The sequence below is a fragment of the Serinus canaria genome, chromosome 9 (genome assembly GCF_022539315.1).
Source record: "Serinus canaria isolate serCan28SL12 chromosome 9, serCan2020, whole genome shotgun sequence".
Classification (NCBI taxonomy): Eukaryota; Metazoa; Chordata; class Aves; order Passeriformes; family Fringillidae; genus Serinus; species Serinus canaria.
In genome coordinates this window covers 295,901-313,494 of record NC_066323.1, presented here as the reverse complement: position 1 = coordinate 313,494, position 17,594 = coordinate 295,901, and the positions used below count along the sequence as shown (strand labels likewise).

Genomic DNA, 17,594 nt, shown 5'->3' with positions numbered 1-17,594 from the left:
CGCGCGCCCCCTGGCGGTCACACAGCGCACGGACAGCTGGCTGTTATTAAACGCTCTTTATTCTTATCTACAGCCCGTCATCGCATAAAGATCCCATCTCTTTTAAATATCATAAAGCTATCAAATGTCTTCGTCGCCTTCCCTTCTCCCACCCAAATAAGGAAAAACAATCTGGTTTAGGCAGTATGTTCTCAGAAAAGGAGCACATTTCTCGATGGAACAGCAGCACAACTGGCTGATGGATACTCGTCATTTGCTCACAGCTTCATGTGCACGAATCCTTAGGAAAACTCTTTTAAAGGCAAATGAGCAGCAAATCTGTGGACTGTCGAACCCTTGGTCATTTGCTGAAATGTTTAACAAAACTACATTTTGCATGAACTTTGTGTTAGCACCACACTGGAGCTAGAGGAAGATTTAAACACCTAGTTCTAGGTCTTCCAGTTCCTTAAGGAGAGCAGCTTCTTTCTGAATCTTCTCCACCTAGAGCAGAAAATGTCATAGATGTAGCTTTTTATAAAATGAACCTGGAATAAACTGTACAGATCTCAATTGTACCTGATTCTTCTCCAGCTGTTTGCCAGCAGCTGCCTGTTCTTTCAGCTGCTCAATTGCCTTTAGTTTCTGAAAAAAAACCCAAACAAACAAACAAAAAATATTGGTGAAACAAGAACAGAAAATAAGTCTTAGAAGTTGCTAATGTGTCTGGAGGCAGGTCTCTATAGAAAGCACAATCCCTTGAGCATCTCCAGATGCTTCACCCAGAATTTCCCACCCACAACAAACATTTCTTTCAAGAACAGAACCTAGGAACAGCAGTACTTCATCTCAGAAACAAACACCAGGCCTTGTCTCACTGAAGGGCTAGATCCAAAACTGGAAATTACTCCATCACCATCCCTCTTCACCACACATTTTCCTCAAAAAGCCTGGAAAGTTAATCCAGAGACTATGAGAGCAGGAGGCAGCAAAATAAATGGGAAAGATTCTCCAGCCAGAACTTGACAATTTCTATTCTGGAATTATCTAATGCAAGAATTCTCAAGACTGGCAGTAAACTTTGCACTGATGGCACAAGGCAAAGCACAGGGCACTGCTCCCTTGGCAGATGCAGGTCCCAACACCCACAGAATGCACAGAGCTCCTGTCTGAGCACCAACAGCTGCCAGGGCGCCCTGACCCTCAGCTGGGACTGGCTGCACCTCCACAGCATTCCTGGCCAGAGCCTGAGGGTCAGTTTTAAAAACTCCTCCCAGTACTGCCACCTCTGATGGGACCTTCAGGAACCCTGGCACACGATGCTGCAGAGGTGGGAGGGCAAAGGGAGGTGGGACAATTCCGTGGAGGTTCCTGCATCCTCCTGAACCAAGCTCAGCTTACACTAGGTCTGACACACCAGCCCTTGGAGGAATACTGCCTGTTAGAAATCTAAGAATCTCTTCACACCTTTTTCAAATTCTTGATCTTCTTGTCCACTTCAGGATCTCCCGTGGTCATGGCTGGCACAGTGTTCTGCAGGATATTCTGTGGGGCTCTGACCTGGGCAGGGCCTTGGTGTGCATCAGCTTTGGCCTCCTGTAGACACATAAACACAATCTAGAAAATACGTTTGATGACAAAGAGAATGAAAAATGTCTTTAATCACTTTAGAGGATCCATATTCCTTCTTTCCCCAGTTTGCTGGTGTATTCCAAAATCTGAGCATGACTTGCACTGAGGTATTATCCATATTATCCATTGATCTGCCTTCCATGGACAAAGGCTTATGTGGAACAGCTCACATGTTGTTTCTTGTTTAATTTCTACTTCCTCAAGATCCCAACCACACACAGCACAGGGAAACATCAGTTTAAGTGTGATATGACAAACAAATACACAAATATTTTATAAAGCAGACTGGGTCATTGTCTCTGAAGCGAAAAAAAGGACTCAAAACCAGTGCTAGAAACTTTTTAAAATAGCATTTAAAGAAATTACTGCTTCAGAGGTTTGTAGTAGTTGGAAGGCTAATACCAAAAACTGACTTTTATCTTCCTGGTCAATGAATAAATCCAGATTTGACAGACAGGCTGTCATTGGTCTGCCCTAAAAGCACACCTCAGCCTTGGCCTGCAGGGAGCACACAGCACCCACCTGCTCCTCCCTCCCACCTAGAACCAAACTGCATTCTGCAGGATGTGAGAAGCCAGAATCACCTTGTCTCCACACTAATTTCAGCTAACATTCCAGCAAAGATGTTACTATTGAATCACCCTTCTGTAGCTGCTCTTCTCTGGTTAAACTCTGCTGCCCTTCCCACATGGCTGCACAAGCCACTGCTTCGAGACTAACTGCTGCCCTTTGGGGAAGCTAATTAACTAATTAACTAATTAACGTGATCCTTGTAACGACGACTTTTGCAGTACCTGTTTAGCAGCTTTCTTAGCTTCATGTTTCCTCTGATTTTTGAGAGCTGTTTTAGACACTGGCTTATCAATGCCTCCCAGCTGGGGTTTCATGTTCTGGGGTGGCTCATCTTCATGCTGCAGGATATGTAAAATGGTTAAAAACCCACATTCCTTGTTGGCACAGAAACCCTAAAATTTACCTAAGACAACATCACATGCAAAGATGAACACAAAGGAAAAAGAAAGAAAGGAAGTGGGGGGAAAAGTATGCACTCCTTGGAACAGCCAGATCAGGGTGAAAAGGGTTTCAAACTCGAGTTTGTATGGGACTACCCTGTGTGCCCCAATGATTTCATAGGTTTCCGTAAGAAAACAAAATCATTGTGTTTTCTATCTCAGGAAGGAAATAAAATACAAGAAGAATAACCTAGCATAAAATGACTGAAGCCTGGCATTTTGCTGTTGCTGACAGCTTTGTAACTCAAACTCCTGATGACCAGAGAGGAAGGCTGAGTGCTGGGATGGGAAATGGGGGGTTCCTGGGAGCCACTGGAGGTTGAGAAAGGGGGTGTTTGGTGTTTTTAAGATAACTCTCAACTGTGGCACTCTATTTTTTTAATGCATGTGACCAGTAAGCAGAATTATTTTACTGACTGTATCTTTTCCCTACTCCCTCTGCTCAGGGATGGTTTGTGAGAGCAGCCCTCAGCAAGGCTAACAGACTGCTCGCAGGCTGAGTCTCCAGCAAAAGCACCAGGCTCAAAATCAAAGCTCTCCAGGACCCAAACACTAAGGGTGCAGCTGTTACGTGGAATTAGTTGCTACTCAGCCCACTCTGGAAACTTACAGAAAGAAACTAATTATACAAGCAGATCATTGTACTGAAATGTGTTTAAGCTGCAGCTGACTTGCTAATGATCCAATCTCTCTAATAAGTACATTTTCCTTATTAAAAAACCAAAAAAAAAAAAAAACCCAAGAAAGAATAGCTGGTGGGAGGCTGCTCATGGCAAGTCAAGTCACCCAGATCAGAGGCTTCTGTCCTAACCAGGGCACTCAATTTCACCACAAGCCACACCTGGAGTTTAGTGTTTCAGTGCATGTTGTAAAGAGTACTACAGAAGTTTGCAAATGCTTTGTGAAAGGACAGTATTCGGGCCAAAGAGATGAGAGCTTTGTAGCATATATTACTGCAAACTGTGATCAAAGTGCCAAAGAAGGTCACCAAAACCCCTGCAAAGCCCCACAGTGCTGTCAACCTGGTTACTCTTCTCACGCTCCACCTGAAAACCACACAGACAGCTGAAGCCAAGCTCCAAGAGACAGGAGGCAGCGTGCCAGCTCCCCCAGGACAGTGCCACTCACCAGCTTGGAGCTCGAGACGGGTCTGTTGCGCAGGGCGGGCGGGCGGTACGCCTGCGCGGGGCTGGGCTGGGCGCGCGGCAGCTCGCCGGGGACCGCCTGGTACCTCACGGCCCTCTCCGGGAACACGCCGTCCTGGAAGGGCTGCCAGAACACCTGCCACATCTCCTCGTCGGCCGGCACCTCGTACGAGTGCAGCACGGAGCCCGTGTAGTGCCAGATCTTGTAGCCGTTGCCGACGCGCAGCCGGGGGGCGCAGGTGGCCGTCACGATGTGCTCCCCGTCGGGACACCAAGCGAAGTACGTGGAGTCCGAGGCCACCGGCTTGGAAATCAGCTTGTAGTTCTTAACGTCCCACACTTCCATCTGTCCCCTGAGGTTCCCAAACCCTGCCAGCACCAGGATGTGTCCGTGGGGGCTATAGTAGGCAGCATTGCGAGGCCCGGTGCCAAAATCAAACACGGGGTCACATTTCAGGTTAAAAACCGTGGCTTTGGCAGGCATGAAACCGTACACGGCACAGAACTCGACAGAATTGGGGCTCCAGGCAACATCGTAAATAGGGCCATTTTTGGCTAAAGGAAAAGGAAGAACATGCAGCTGTTGGGAGACTGCGTTTTTTCAGAGCAAGCCAAAATAAAATCCACAGTGACTCTTCATGCTCTGCTAAAATGCTGTATTCTAATTAATGAGAGTGAAAATCATTTCTGTTAACAACAAAGGGAAAAACAACCTTGTATCTTCTGATAACTTTAGTTACAGTTTGCAACAATAACTGCAGTCATTCCAAATTACCTCTGTAGGGCCAGCACCAACACTTTAACAGTAAGCATAGCTTGACATGTAAAAAAATTCCGTTTTTTTTTTTTCCTCAAGTATGACCTCAGGACTTCTCAAATTGCCCCACTGGAAACCTGCGAAAACAGGAGTTTTATACCAGCTGGATAGTTTCTCCTCTTTTAATCTAAGAAATATTATGTAGTTCAGCTTTGTAGAGGTAAGCAATTGTGACCTAAGTTATCTCTGGACCATGCTCATGCACAATATTTTATAACTCAGATTTTAATGTGGGTGAGCACTCAAAAATGGCTTCACAAGTAATGATCAAAACTTGCTACTGTTAGAAGTTATTCTGGGGGTTGGAACATTAGGATATACTGAAGAATAATGAATTAGTGATGAAAACTCAGGTAAAATACCCAGAGGTAAATACAAACCACAGGCCATTATAGCTTTTCATCATCTGGGTATATTCACCCATAGTTCAGATAAATGCCAAGTGCATTACTGAATCCTTAAATCCAGAGTTGACCCAAGATGTTCAAACTGATTTAAATGGCTCATGCCTGTTGTCACTCTGAAGTCTCATTATCTTTAGAAACAAGGATGTGTAATCACACTGTGTGTTCCCCTTCAAAACCTTTTCAGTGACATTAACCCAATGCAGCTCAGCTGCAGAGGTGATAGAAAATGACATTTGATGACAGCAGCAGCTGGAGCGATGAGGGCAGCTCCATGTAGGCTTCAGAGCTCTGCCAGAGCCTGCAGCAGCACCACATCTTAGCCAAAAATGAAAAGCCCTCTGCAAATGGCAGAGTGGAAAAAAGCTTCAGAACTGCACTTCAAAAAAAGATCCAACTCCACAGGGAATGAGGCACCTCTTAGTCCAAGTGCCCACCACTTGCTTTTATCAGTTTGGGCTTTTTCTTGAAAAGGAACAGCTAAATTAAATTAAAAGATTTCCTGTTAAATACAGATGCAGTAGAAATAAAGAACATTTTAGTAGGTATGTAGTTAAACAAGTAGTGCTCTTAAGCTGGGTTAAACTACTCCCAAAGAGATTCTATATACTGAGCCATGACCCCAATTCTCCTTCCCCAGGGGAGTTACTGTCAAGGGGAAACGGAGCACGGTACTCATGCACAAGTTTTGCAGCAGAAGGGGAACTGGAAATGTTCCCAGCCAGCACTGTTATGGAAGTTACATTCACAGTACCTCCAGCAAAGGTAGTCCGTGTCACCCCATTCCCAGTGTTCCCAAGCACTCCCAACAAACCAGCCTCTACAATCCTAAACAGGCCAGATGTTTGCACACAACAGCAAGAGCTTGAGAGAAGGAAAAAAGACCCCCACAGGGGAAATTAGAACACGGACTTCCAGCTCAAGCTAGACACTGGAATTAAGAAAATTCATCTGCTGTTCCTCAATATGTCATTATTATGTTTTAAAACACTTTCAATATTACAATACCAAATAAAGGAGTTTTATTTTCCAACAGACTTCGAAACATTGCTCTCACTCTGTCCTGGCTCACTGAGGGCAGTATCTTGCCTATGTTCACATGCAGGTAGGACTATTCTGTTCTATTTCTGCCCGTTATGGATTCTCAGACACTAACCTGGCTCCACTGTCCAGGTGTTTTCTCAGAAAACAAATTTAGTTCCCTCCCTGTCCACCTGAACACCTTCCCAATGAAACTATCAGTATGCATTAACTGGAAGCGTTTGCTTTCTGTCACTGACATTAAGATGGTAAATCTATCAAAGGTAAGAAAATTCAGCTACTGAAAAAAAACCCACACCAATCCAGAAAAATTCAACATTCCCCTGCAGAGATAAAAAACCAACCAAACAAACAAACAAAAAAAAAAACAAGGTGAAGGATTTTTTGTTTAGAGGATTTTGTTCTAAAGGTCAGTTCATGTAACTAAGAAGCCCAGCAGAGGCAGGAGCTGCAGGGCAGCCTGGCTCAGCCCAGCCCGGCCCAGCCCAGCCCAGCCCAGCCCGGCCCGGCCCAGCCCAACCCGGCCCGGCCCGGCCCAGCTCTGCCCAACCCGGCCCAGCTCTGCCCAACCCGGCCCAGCTCTGCCCAACCCGGCCCAGTTCTGTCCAGCCCGGCCCAGCCCAGCTCAGCTCTGCCTAGCCCGGCCCAGCTCTGCCCAGCCCGGCCTGGCCCGGCCCAGCTCTGCCCAGCCTGGCTCAGCTCTGCCCAGCCCAGCCCAGCTCAGCTCTGCCCAGCCCGGCCCAGGCCCAGCTCAGCTCTGCCCAGCCCGGCCCAGCTCTGCCCAGCCCGGCCCGGCCCAGCTCAGCTCTGCCCGGCCGGCCCAGCCCGGCCCAGCTCAGCTCTGCCCAGCCCGGCCCGGCCCAGCTCAGCTCTGCCCGCCCGGCCCGGCCCGGCCCAGCTCTGCTCAGCCTGGCTCAGCTCAGCTCTGCTCAGCTCTGCCCAGCCCGGCCCAGCTCAGCTCAGCTCTGCCCAGCCCGGCCCGGCCCAGCCCAGCTCAGCTCTGCCCAGCCCGGCCCGGCCCGGCCCAGCTCAGCTCTGCCCAGCCCGGCTCAGCTCAGCTCTGCCCAGCCCGGCCCGGCCCAGCTCAGCTCAGCTCTGCCCAGCCCGGCCCAGCTCAGCTCTGCCCAGCCCGGCCCGGCCCAGCTCAGCTCTGCCCAGCCCAGCTCAGCTCAGCTCAGCTCTGCCCGGCCCGGCCCGGCCCAGCTCAGCTCAGCTCAGCTCTGCCCAGCCCGGCCCAGCCCGGCCCGGCCCGGCCCGGCAGGCACTCACGCAGCTGCACCACGGCGCTCTCCCCGCTGGCTGCCACGTAGTGCAGCGTCTGCTCGCCGTAGTAGGAGGCGCCGCTCTTGTCCACCTCGGTGCTGGCAACCACCAGCACGGCCGTGGCTGTGAACACACACAGTTACTGCAGCACAGCTTCTGAAAACCACAGCACGCCCTGCACTAAACACCTGACAGAGCACAACCGGCTCTGCTACGAGCTCCTAACGGCTGCTTGTGTGGTAGGGCTGGCATCGCTCTCTTTGGAATTGAGTTCTTCCTAAATGCTAACAAAAAAGCACTGAATACCTTCCTTTTTTCAGGTGGAAAACATCAGCTCAGCCTACTCATTTACTGTTAGATCACAAGCAAGTGAACATCCTTTGCAGCTATTAAAAAAAAAAATTAAACTATGGCAGACACCAAATATCCTGATCAATCTTTGACTGATACATTTCTTCAACAACTTCTGTATGTTTCTTATGAAATGTTCCTTCAACATTTCTTCAATATCCTCTGCTATTGAAAGCTGTGGGGGGTGCAGAGCAGGGCACTGTCTCATCAGGGCAAGGCCCAGCCTGCCCCTCCCCACAGACACAGGCACCCCAAAATGTCTTGAGCAACAATCTTTGCTGTCTCTCACAGTCCCCAAGCATGGTTTTTTTTTTCATGTGAGAAACACCTTCCTTATATTCCAAACTATGTGGGTTGAAGTAAAACGATTTGTACAAAATCATCTGAAACTGCTCATTGCTAATAAACAACAAAGCACAGAGGCCTCTCAGCTCACCCGTTATCATATGTATGCCTACAGATAACTCTACAGATTAAGATCATATCATCACCTGAACTGTTATGTTTACAATCCAATTACATTATTGACACCGAATGCAAAATTATAAAGCAATTTGTCATTCAACTGAAAAATTTACCAGCATATATAGAATATTTTCAAGCACAACACAAAAAATGAGTAAAGTCACGGGATAAGTGCTGAGCACTCCAGGGTGTGCAGAAATGCAAAGCATTAATGGCTGCCTCAGGATTTATCAACCCATGCAAATTAAACACAAACCCCACACAGCAAGCAAAGTAAGTCAATCCAAAATGAGCACAATATAAAAGTCTCAGTACAGAGCTGCTATACCTTTTTTGTTCCATAGCATTGTCACCTTGTCAGCTTTAAAGAAGCTTTTGTTGGCTAGTGCTGACTGCGGGCCCCCGAAGTTGGGGTACTGGTAGAGCCTGACAAAGGATGGAGCACCTTTGCTGCCTGGGACATAAACAGCAACCTGAAACAGCCACGAGATTTCACTGCAGGTTAAAGCCTGGGTAGCACAGGGCATCGTTACTAAAATAGTTACACTGTTCTAAAATCACAGTGTTTTTTCGGTTCTTTTTAAGAAAAACAAAAAAAAAAGATTGGAAGCTGGATCAGAAGTACCTTGGTTGGCTGTGCTCCTGGGGACAACACGAAATCACTGACCTTCTGCAAATGCAGCTTGTTTGCAATGGTATCTGCCAAGAAAAAGGCCACAGATGTCTGATGTTAATGACAAACCTTGTTACCTGGATGTCCTAAGCACAACCTTCAATGGGGCTATACCCTGGAAAACTGGATATACAATCACAAAGACAATCACAATGAATCTCTTTTTTCTAGGCAAACAACCATTATTTTCCTATTTCACCTACAAAACCAACTTGAAGCAAGCCTATGCCTGAAACCCAGCCCTTAGTATTTGGAAGTTCAAAGAGCAAAGGAAGCCTCTGAACCCAAGGTGAATGCAGCCTGTGTTTGAAGCAGATATTCTTCACCTTATCTGCGCTGGCTTCAGTCTCATTCAGGTGCCATCACACAGAGGCAGAGGCTCTTCCCTCACAACTCCATGGGACAACTCTTCCCAACAGGCCTGCTCTGGGCTCAGCACTGCCCCTTCCCACCAAAAACTGATGGGAACAGTTTTTGAACAAAAACTGATCACCCCACAGATGTGATCACAGTTTTTGTTCTGATCATCTGTGGGGTGATCAGAACAAAAACTGATCACCCCACAGCCCCACTGCAGCCAGGAATGTGCACTGCCAGCAGGCGTCCTGCTGAGGCTGACATTCCATGCTTCCCACAGCTCGGTTAACATCAGCAGGGCTAATTCTCAGGAAACTGATCCTCTCGTAGCCCTAATTCTTCTATCAACTTTATATTTAAAACAAAACAAAGAATACAAAACTAAAACCGCATGCTGCTGTTGTCCCCCCAGTTTTCTTTCACTCCTCTACATTTTTGTTCTAATTAATTTTTATCTTTCTGCTTTTTTCTTCCCCTTTCCCTTTCCAACACCTATTGACTCCAGATATTCCATCACCAACAGTAAATCTCTGCAGTAAAAATCTTCAGGCTTCACTGTTTCATTTTTGCCACCAGTTTTTTAATGAGCCATTTTTAGCAGTCTATTGACAGAATATGCACAACCCAAGGAAGTGATGGCAGATCACATTTTCTGCAAAACAATTTCCTGGATCTCATTAAATGAGTAAGGATATAGAATCAAGCCTTTTTAACTGAGGATCAGATGTATTTCATATCATGTCAGTCAGTGAAAACATAAATAAGAAAGTGAAAACACACTTCATTAAAGCATAATGATTTTGAATTCCAAACTGAAATAGAATGTATGCAGTATTAAAATAAAAGGCAAGCAAATGAAGAAATAAAGAAAAGCCTGAAAACAAAAACCACCCCTGAAAAGAAGCAGAATTTATAGAAGGAATGAAATATAGAGAAATACTCGCATACTGAAGTTGTTGTTTTCAAAGAAGTGCACTTCATTGTTCACATTTCTGGCACAAATGCTTTCATCATCTGCCCAGCAAGGACACCTGCACATTAAGGGAAAAGTCAGAAACACAAAATGATGCTCATCATTAGCACTCCAGGATTGTTTTTCCCCTCTATTGTGAACCCAGTATATCCAAACACGATACATTTAATGTGGATAAATGACACCTGCATAGCAAAAATAAACAAGTGGACTTAGCTATTGTCTGCTCAGCTTTTCTCTGTGGTGCAAAGTGAGAGTGAATTTACAATGAACTACACACAGACACTCACAGGCACAGACTCTGGCTTTCAGTTAGCAGCAGGCACTGCTTTGAAAGCCAACACCACACTAACAGCTCCATTTACCTGGATCAGATTTTGAAAACCACATTTCTTTGCAAACAATTAGCATCTGGAAGGCTTATTTACCAGTTCTGCATCTTTTTCTGCACAAAAGACTTTAAGCATTTTCCAGTTCTCAGATCATGGAGCTGCAGGTTGGGCACTCCTGCTGTGCCATCCTTAGCAGCTGCAAAAAAACATAGTGGTATTTGAGGCTTAAATCTGCTTCACACCAACAACCCACCTCATGGTTCTGCATAACTTCTCGCAAGCATGCAACTTCTGCCCCGTGGGACCAAACCCATGAATGCTGATTGCTTTACCTATTAACCTCATCTGTATGCAGAAAGAACTCACATTCAGAGCTGCAGGGTTTCTACTCCCCACGGCAACACCTGCACAGCTTTTTAATCCAAACCCAAAACCATCCTCAGGGCAAACAATGGAGGCGTGTTCTCCACTCCAGTGTTTTGCTCTCACAGGAATGAGATGATTTTGTCTTTTCCACTGCAGTCACAGCTCTGTCTGCAAGCTATGCAAAATGGTTCTGCTGCTTTTAAGCTCTCTGTACTCTCCTCCTTACTCTGGCTAGCACAGCCTGCCTGCTGCTGTCAGTGATTCACAGCAGCCCCAGAACAGCTCAAATTGTGCTGCCTTCTCTGCCTTCTCCTATCCTACAGCCTGTCCTGGTTCCCAGTCTCCCAGCCTGGCCAGTTCCCAAGGCCCAGCCTTGCCCAGCTCTTCCCTCCCAAGGCAGCATTTAACTGTCTGTGCCTCAGACAGGACTGCAGCTCTCAGAACCAGGACCTCAAACCCCCCAGAGAGGCAGAGGAGGGAAGAAAGCTCAGGGCATGGAGAACCCCCCAGCCATGGGCCCCCAGGCAGGACACAACTCTCCAGGTCAGCACACCATCTCCCCTGCCTACCCAGGAACACGAGCTGCCTGCAGGGCACAGTGCTGCCCCAGGACCACTTCCCAAGGCTTAGGAAGCACGAGCGCTGTGACAGAGCCTGGGTGAGCATGGCCAGCACCAGCTGCTCTGACAATGGCATCCCTCCCTCTGCTCTGTGCTCCGCACTGCCCACACAACCTCCTGCACCTTTCTGCACTGCTCACTCAGCCAACAAACATGCTACAGAGGCCTCAGAATTGGGTTAAGACCTGCACAAAGCCTCCCAGCTGGCACAAAGCTTCCCCAGCTGGTACAACACTCACTTGCATAGGCCTGCCACGTTGCCAGAACGTTATTCTTTGGCGAGAATTCAAGGCAAACAGTCTTTGGGAGATCAAAGGAATGCAGTAACTCAGCTCTGGTGACATTAACAACATTGACTCTGGAACCAAAAGATGCTATTTCAATAAAGCATGCTTACAATAATTAATTAATGCTGAGAGAATTGTTCAAGTATTTGACTCTTCTAGATCTGCACCAAATTTGGCCAATGTAACAAAATTGAAAGAGCTTTTCCCCTCCCCGTTTTTACCAAATTTTTCCAAGAGCACATTTTAAAACCAGGCACCCAAGCATGACAGAAGCCACTGGTCAAAACATAACATGTATTTTTGTATGCAACACATAAGCTCTAAATATGGGAGTAAACTCTATAATGCACCTGATCTATAAAACAGGAAATTTGTAATGTTCACAAGGTGAACAGACTCAATATTTTTCTGTAGACTCTACTAATAGGTTAATCCCAGAATCCCAAAGACCAGGTACTGGGAGCCATGAATAAAAAAACAACCAAAGAGAGCATATCCAGAGTGCATGGGAATGGGTGCATCATGGGTGCCCCAAGAACAAAAAATATTTCATCTGATAAACTCAATTTAAAGTGTACATGCAAACACTTGCATTAACAGCAATCACCTTTACACAAACAAGATCAAAGAGGCAACTGCTTACGTTTATTTCATACAAGCTAAACATTAAGGTAATAAAATGCACCCACTTTTCTCCATTGCACCAGGCAAAGAGGGAGCCGTCCTTGCTAAAAGCAACAGCTTTGCAATTTTTTCCAGAATCCCTAAAGAAATAAGAAATGCACGTGAGTACCCAATAGTAAGGTTTTCCCAACAAAAAGCAACACAAGAACTTTCGGGCTGTGCTCCTGAGGAGTCCTGTGTCACAGGGCAGTCCCTGCTACCCCTGACCAGGGACTGTCACCTGGCAGTGAGAGCTCAGGCAAGTGCAAAGCCTTCCAAACCATCAATGTTCTGAACTCATTTATATTCACACATTTTCCAATTCCACAGTCCACCCTTACTTTGCAAAAAGCAATTTCTTTAGTGCCAGTGCAGGCAGTACCTTTGGAATGCCACGCTCTCGGTGAAGCTGGGGGGCCCATTCACCATGTACAGCCCCTCGGAGCCTCTCACTGCAAGAGGAAACAAACAACTCATTTCAAATGCAGGAAACTGCCAAAGCAGATGATCTTCTAACTTGTGAAACCCTGAGACACGCACAGTGCTTCCCATACTTGCTGAATGGAAATTCCAAGGCACAAGCAGGACAGGCCCCTGGAGCTGCCATCCCTCTGCAGGACCGTGCCCCTGGGGTGGGCAGCCACAGCCTCAGAGGAGAACAGCTCTTCTCATGCCTAAGTACAATTGTACAGGGTTCAGGCACAGCCCCGGAGACCCTAAGGGAACCCCTAACGCACCTGAGGTGTGACCCAGGACCTGAGCAGCCCTGCTGGACCGTGCTCTCCAGCTCTCCTGTCACGCTCCCCTTTAGAACCCAAACTCACAACAGACGGGAGCGAGCAGCCCAAAAGGCACCCGAGCAACTGCAGCCCCCACGGGCCCGAGTGAGGGGAAAAGGGCTCGCGTTCAAAGCTTACAAATACAGAAAAGGCCAATACGCATCCCTCACGTTAGGGGCAGTTTGAACAGCGAGACACTGAAAGGGAACACGACTTTCGAGAGGAGCTTGCCAAGCGGCAGCCAAAGCCCGCGGAGAGCAGCGGACACGCCAGCGGACTGCGGCCGGCAGCTGCTGCCCGTGCGCCCCGGTACCCCGCGAGTAAATCACCCGCGGCTGGGGAACGAATCCGCGACACGGGGTCTCGAGGGCCCCGCGGGACGGGGGGAGGCGGCGGCGGGGCGGCTGCTCGGGCGTAGGGCCGGGGCAGGACCGGGCCCGCCTCTGGGGCACAGCTGCTCGCCCCAGCTCCGGCAAAGGGAGCACCGGCCCCGACCAGCGCCGGAGCCGGCACTGCCAGAACTCCACGACCGGGCCCGGACTTGGCCACGCCGCGGCAGCGCACGCTGGGGAGGAGACGCGCGGTAGACGCCGACGGGCACCGGAGGAGCACCGGAGGGGCCCCGAACCACCCCACCCCAACTTGGCTGTCATCTCCCGCGCACCGGCCTCGGGCCCGGGCCCGACGCACCTGCGAGCAGCGGCGTGGGCGGCGCCATCTTGGGGCGCGGGCGGAGAGAAGTTTCCGGTTCCGGGGCGGCGGCGGCGCAGCGGCCGCAGCGCGCGCCACGTTCCCGGGCGGGGCGGGGCCGGGGTCGCGTGCGCGGGTTGGCGCGCGCGGGCCCCACCCCCGGCGCGCTCCCGGCGTGCGGAGCGCGCGGTGCTGACGCGGCAGCGGCGGCCGGGCCGGACCGGACCGGGCCGAGCGCGGACATGGTGGCCAAGCAGCGCATCCGCATGGCCAACGAGAAGCACAGCAAGAACATCACCCAGCGAGGGAACGTCGCCAAGACCTCGGTGCGCGGGGCCGGGCCGAGCCGGGCGGGCACGGGCGGGGGTGGCGGGGCCGGGCCGCGCTGCGCTGACGGCGGTGCTGTGCTCGCAGAGAACGGCCCCGGAGGAGAAGGCGTCGGTCGGGCCCTGGCTGTTGGCTCTCTTCATCTTCGTGGTCTGCGGATCAGGTGAGCGGCCGCGCGCGGGCGGCCGGGTCCGGCGGCGGCTGCGGGCCCGGCGCTGCCCCTCGGGGCCCCCGAGCTCGCTGCTGGCGCTGCCCAGCGAGCGCTCCCCTCTCCGCTCTCTTACAGCTATCTTCCAGATCATCCAGAGCATCCGGATGGGCATGTGAGGGGCCGGTGTCGGGCCATGGCCCGCCGGCCCCGGCCGCCGCGGCAGCTGCCGAGGAGCGGCGCGCGGCTCCGGCCGTGTCGCATTCCAGGTCCCTTCACGAGTCATTCCGAGTTTTCTAGCCCGTGCCACAGTGCCTTGAACAGCACCTCATGTATAAAGCAATAAAAGTCTGTTGTTGATCTACAATCGTGGACCTGCTTATTCGCTGAAGATCCAGCCTGGTCTCTGTAATACGTGGAGCTATACGCGACGTAGGTCCGTAGGAACTGGCATCTGTTTAAACACCGGTCCCAGATCAGTGCCACCCTCGCTGTATAGCTGGAAACGGCTTTATTTGACGCTGGAAGCCAGGATTCCTGTAGAGGCTGGAGCCCGACTGTGCAGCATGTTCCCGAGGAGCCTGTCTTGCTCCGAGCCCCGCCGTGCATCCTCCCGTGTGCGCCGGACGGGCACTGCAGCATGGGCAGTGCTCCCCGTCCCCACGCCGCGGCACCGCCTGTAGCTTTGTCCTAACCCACGCAAAACGCTTGTCTGTCCAGGGGTGGTGGGGTGTAAGGAGCTGGCACGGCCGGGCAGCAGCTGCTCTGGCAGGACCCACTGCTGGAGCTCCGTGGACTGCGGGAGCACCCTGGCCAGACCTGCGGCTCCCCAAGCCTCTCCCGGCCCTGCCTGTGCTGTAATTACTTCTTGGACAACTTTCAACAAGTGGTGATAGTTTTAAATTTGACAATGTTGTGTGGGAATATTGGGTGCGGGGGGGGGACACACGCTGCCTCCCTGCCCACAGTTCTGCTTCTGTATGTGCAGCCCCTGCAGAGTGTGGTGTGTCTTGCAATATATATTTAATCCTATTTAAGGTAAAACCTGCCTTCAACTCGATTTCTTTTAACAATGGATTCAGTACTTAACTGCTTCCCTACTGGTGATCACAGTTCCTTCTTCTGTAGATGACTGTAACTTGAGATCACGTGGAAAATGCTGCTATTGATCATATTTCCCTGCTGATGGCCCTGACTCCTGCTGGCTCTGCTGTCTGCGTGGTGGCAAAGGTGGTGGGAATTGCTCTGCTGGTGCACACTGTTGCTAAAGGAAGATTTCTCCAGGTTTCAAATTTTAAGTCTGGTTACACTAGAAATAATAGAAAACAAAATGGTTTGAGGTTACTGAATTGCCTGTTAGCCGTGAAGGAGCGGATCTGTACGTGTTGTATTTCCATATGGAATCACTGGGACCTCTGTGAGCCGGGGCCGCCCAGGGCACGGGGACCTTGTGCTGGGACACCTTGTGCTGTGACAGCGGGGGCAGTCTGTATCATCGCTGATTTTAAATAAAGTTCTTTTCAAACGCAAGCTGTGTTCACTCTGATGTGGGCAAGGCAGGGCTCTGCTGGCTGTTGAGGCTCGGCCCTTCACACAATCAGGGATTGATTGGCTTTTCCCTGAGAGGAGCCGCCGTGCCGGGGCCAGGCTGGCACCAAGGGGCCTGAGCTGGGGCTGCCAAGGCTCTGGATACACTCAGCTGCTGCTCCCCTTCCCTCTGGGACCAGCCACAGAGGCTCAGCAGGTGCCTTCCTCTCAGCTCCCGCCTCTGCTCCCTGGGAACGCCACAGCGGCCCCAGGCTCTGGCTGTGCCAGCAGGGCAGCTGCTCACGGGCGTGTAGGACTTGGTTCTTTGTAGATCAGTAGATCCTTGCTTTGGTGCAGGCTGTGCCTGCAGTGTGCGGGGTCACGGGCGGCTGCAGTGCCAGGGCTGGGGGCAGCTCTGCAGGGCCCTTCTGGCTCTAGCTGCGCTCTGGCTCCACACATCCAAGAGCAAATGCTGCAAAACACCACACTTGTTTCTTTCCCAAAGCTAACAGAGCAATACCCGTTTATTTCCCCTGGTGCGATGCTGCCCGTCGTGCCCAGGCCCCGAGAGCCGAGGCCTTCCGAGGCGCTGGCCGTGACCCCGTGGCGCTCGGGCTCTTCCCGGAGCTGAGCTTGCTCAGGTGACGTCATTAACCACCTGCAACACACTTGTCTCTCAATTCATTCTTTTCTTTTCTCCTGTGAAGCCTTCGCAAGGCTGGCTGCAGGACTGCGCTTCAGCAACGCATCAGGAGGGTGTCACGGTCTGCTTCCCAGGCGAGAGCTCCCTGCTGTCCTGCCAGGCCTCTCACAGCTGCGGGCACCGCACAAAGCGCCGCAGCCACGTCCCCGTGCCCGTGTCCCGCCCATCTGCGCACACGCAGCTCAGCGGGGACCCGGCAGCGACAGGAGCCACGTTCTCCAAGAACAGCCTCGCGGAGCGGGGACAGCCCCTGCGCCGAGGCGGGAGCCCGGGACAGGCGGCGGCAGGGACGGCGCGAGGGCCCGAGGGACGGGGAACGGGGCGGAGGCAGCGGATCCTGGGCTGCGGAGACGGCCCGGGACCGGGACCGGGACCGAGAACGGGAACAGGAATGGGAACGGGAATGGGAATGGGAACGGGAATGGGAACGGGAATGGGAAAAGGATCGGGAATGGGAACGGGACCGGGCGGGGGCGGTGCGGGGACAGCCCCGCCCCGCTCCACAGCGCCGCCCCGTGGCCGCCACGGCCCCCGCAGGTCCCGCTGCGCCACCGGCGGACCCGCCCGCAGCCGGAGAAGGGTCGGGGGAAGGGAAGGGAAGGGAAGGGAAGGGAAGGGAAGGGAAGGGAAGGGAAGGGAAGGGAAGGGAAGGGAAGGGAAGGGAAGGGAAGGGAAGGAAGGGAAGGAAGGGAAGGGAAGGGAAGGGAAGGGAAGGGAAGGGAAGGGAAGGGAAGGGAAGGGAAGGGAAGGGAAGGGAAGGGAAGGGAAGGGAAGGGAAGGGAAGGGAAGGGAAGGGAAGGGAAGGAAGGGAAGGGAAGGGAAGGGAAGGGAAGGGAAGGGAAGGGAAGGGAAGGGAAGGGAAGGGAAGGGAAGGGAAGGGTCTGCGCCGCAGCTGGGGAAGGGTCGGGGGAAGGAAACGGTCTGTGCCGCTCCGTGCCCACCTCACCCGGCACCTGCTCCAGAGCCGCCTCACTGCTGTGCCAGCCTGCTCCTATTCACGCTCCCCTCTGAGCCAGGGCCGCGTCCTTGAAGCTCTCCT

At 51.3% G+C, this 17,594-nt stretch overlaps 2 protein-coding genes across 4 annotated transcripts; one reads left to right on the top strand and one right to left on the bottom strand.

Moving 5' to 3' along the window:
• Window positions 1-41: 41 nt before the first annotated feature.
• On the bottom strand, window positions 42-14,114 carry EIF2A (eukaryotic translation initiation factor 2A). 3 transcript variants are annotated; one of them, XM_030227163.2, is made up of 14 exons: window positions 13,851-14,114; window positions 12,764-12,833; window positions 12,408-12,482; window positions 11,671-11,789; window positions 10,542-10,641; window positions 10,089-10,171; window positions 8,736-8,809; window positions 8,439-8,583; window positions 7,301-7,417; window positions 3,753-4,324; window positions 2,406-2,522; window positions 1,447-1,575; window positions 559-624; window positions 42-483 (listed from the first exon to the last, which is right to left on the bottom strand). In XM_030227163.2, the coding sequence occupies exons 1-14, from the start codon at window positions 14,110-14,112 to the stop codon at window positions 418-420; spliced, it is 1,995 nt and encodes a 664-aa protein (XP_030083023.2). In that variant the 5' UTR covers window positions 14,113-14,114; the 3' UTR covers window positions 42-417. The 3 variants fall into 3 exon arrangements, with proteins under 3 accessions (XP_030083023.2, XP_030083022.1, XP_030083024.1); XM_030227162.2 differs by lacking the exon at window positions 13,851-14,114 and adding an exon at window positions 12,922-13,485; XM_030227164.2 differs by lacking the exons at window positions 7,301-7,417; window positions 13,851-14,114 and adding an exon at window positions 12,922-13,498.
• Window positions 14,034-15,855, top strand: SERP1 (stress associated endoplasmic reticulum protein 1). Its single transcript, XM_030227403.2, has 3 exons — window positions 14,034-14,176; window positions 14,265-14,340; window positions 14,464-15,855. Exons 1-3 carry the CDS (start codon window positions 14,093-14,095, stop codon window positions 14,502-14,504), a joined length of 201 nt encoding a protein of 66 aa, XP_030083263.1. The 5' UTR covers window positions 14,034-14,092; the 3' UTR covers window positions 14,505-15,855.
• Window positions 15,856-17,594: the final 1,739 nt, after the last annotated feature.

Coding starts and splice junctions, on each gene's coding strand:
- SERP1 (XM_030227403.2), top strand. CDS start 14,093: ATGGTGGCCAAGCAGCGCATCCGCATGGCCAACGAGAAGCACAGCAAG. Junction 14,177..14,264: donor GGAACGTCGCCAAGACCTCG/GTGCGCGGGGCC, acceptor CTGTGCTCGCAG/AGAACGGCCCCGGAGGAGAA. Junction 14,341..14,463: donor CTTCGTGGTCTGCGGATCAG/GTGAGCGGCCGC, acceptor GCTCTCTTACAG/CTATCTTCCAGATCATCCAG.
- EIF2A (XM_030227163.2), bottom strand. CDS start 14,112: ATGCGCTGCTTGGCCACCATGTCCGCGCTCGGCCCGGTCCGGTCCGGC. Junction 12,834..13,850: donor GCCCACGCCGCTGCTCGCAG/GTGCGTCGGGCC, acceptor TTCCTCTTGCAG/TGAGAGGCTCCGAGGGGCTG. Junction 484..558: donor AACAGCTGGAGAAGAATCAG/GTACAATTGAGA, acceptor TTTCTGCTCTAG/GTGGAGAAGATTCAGAAAGA.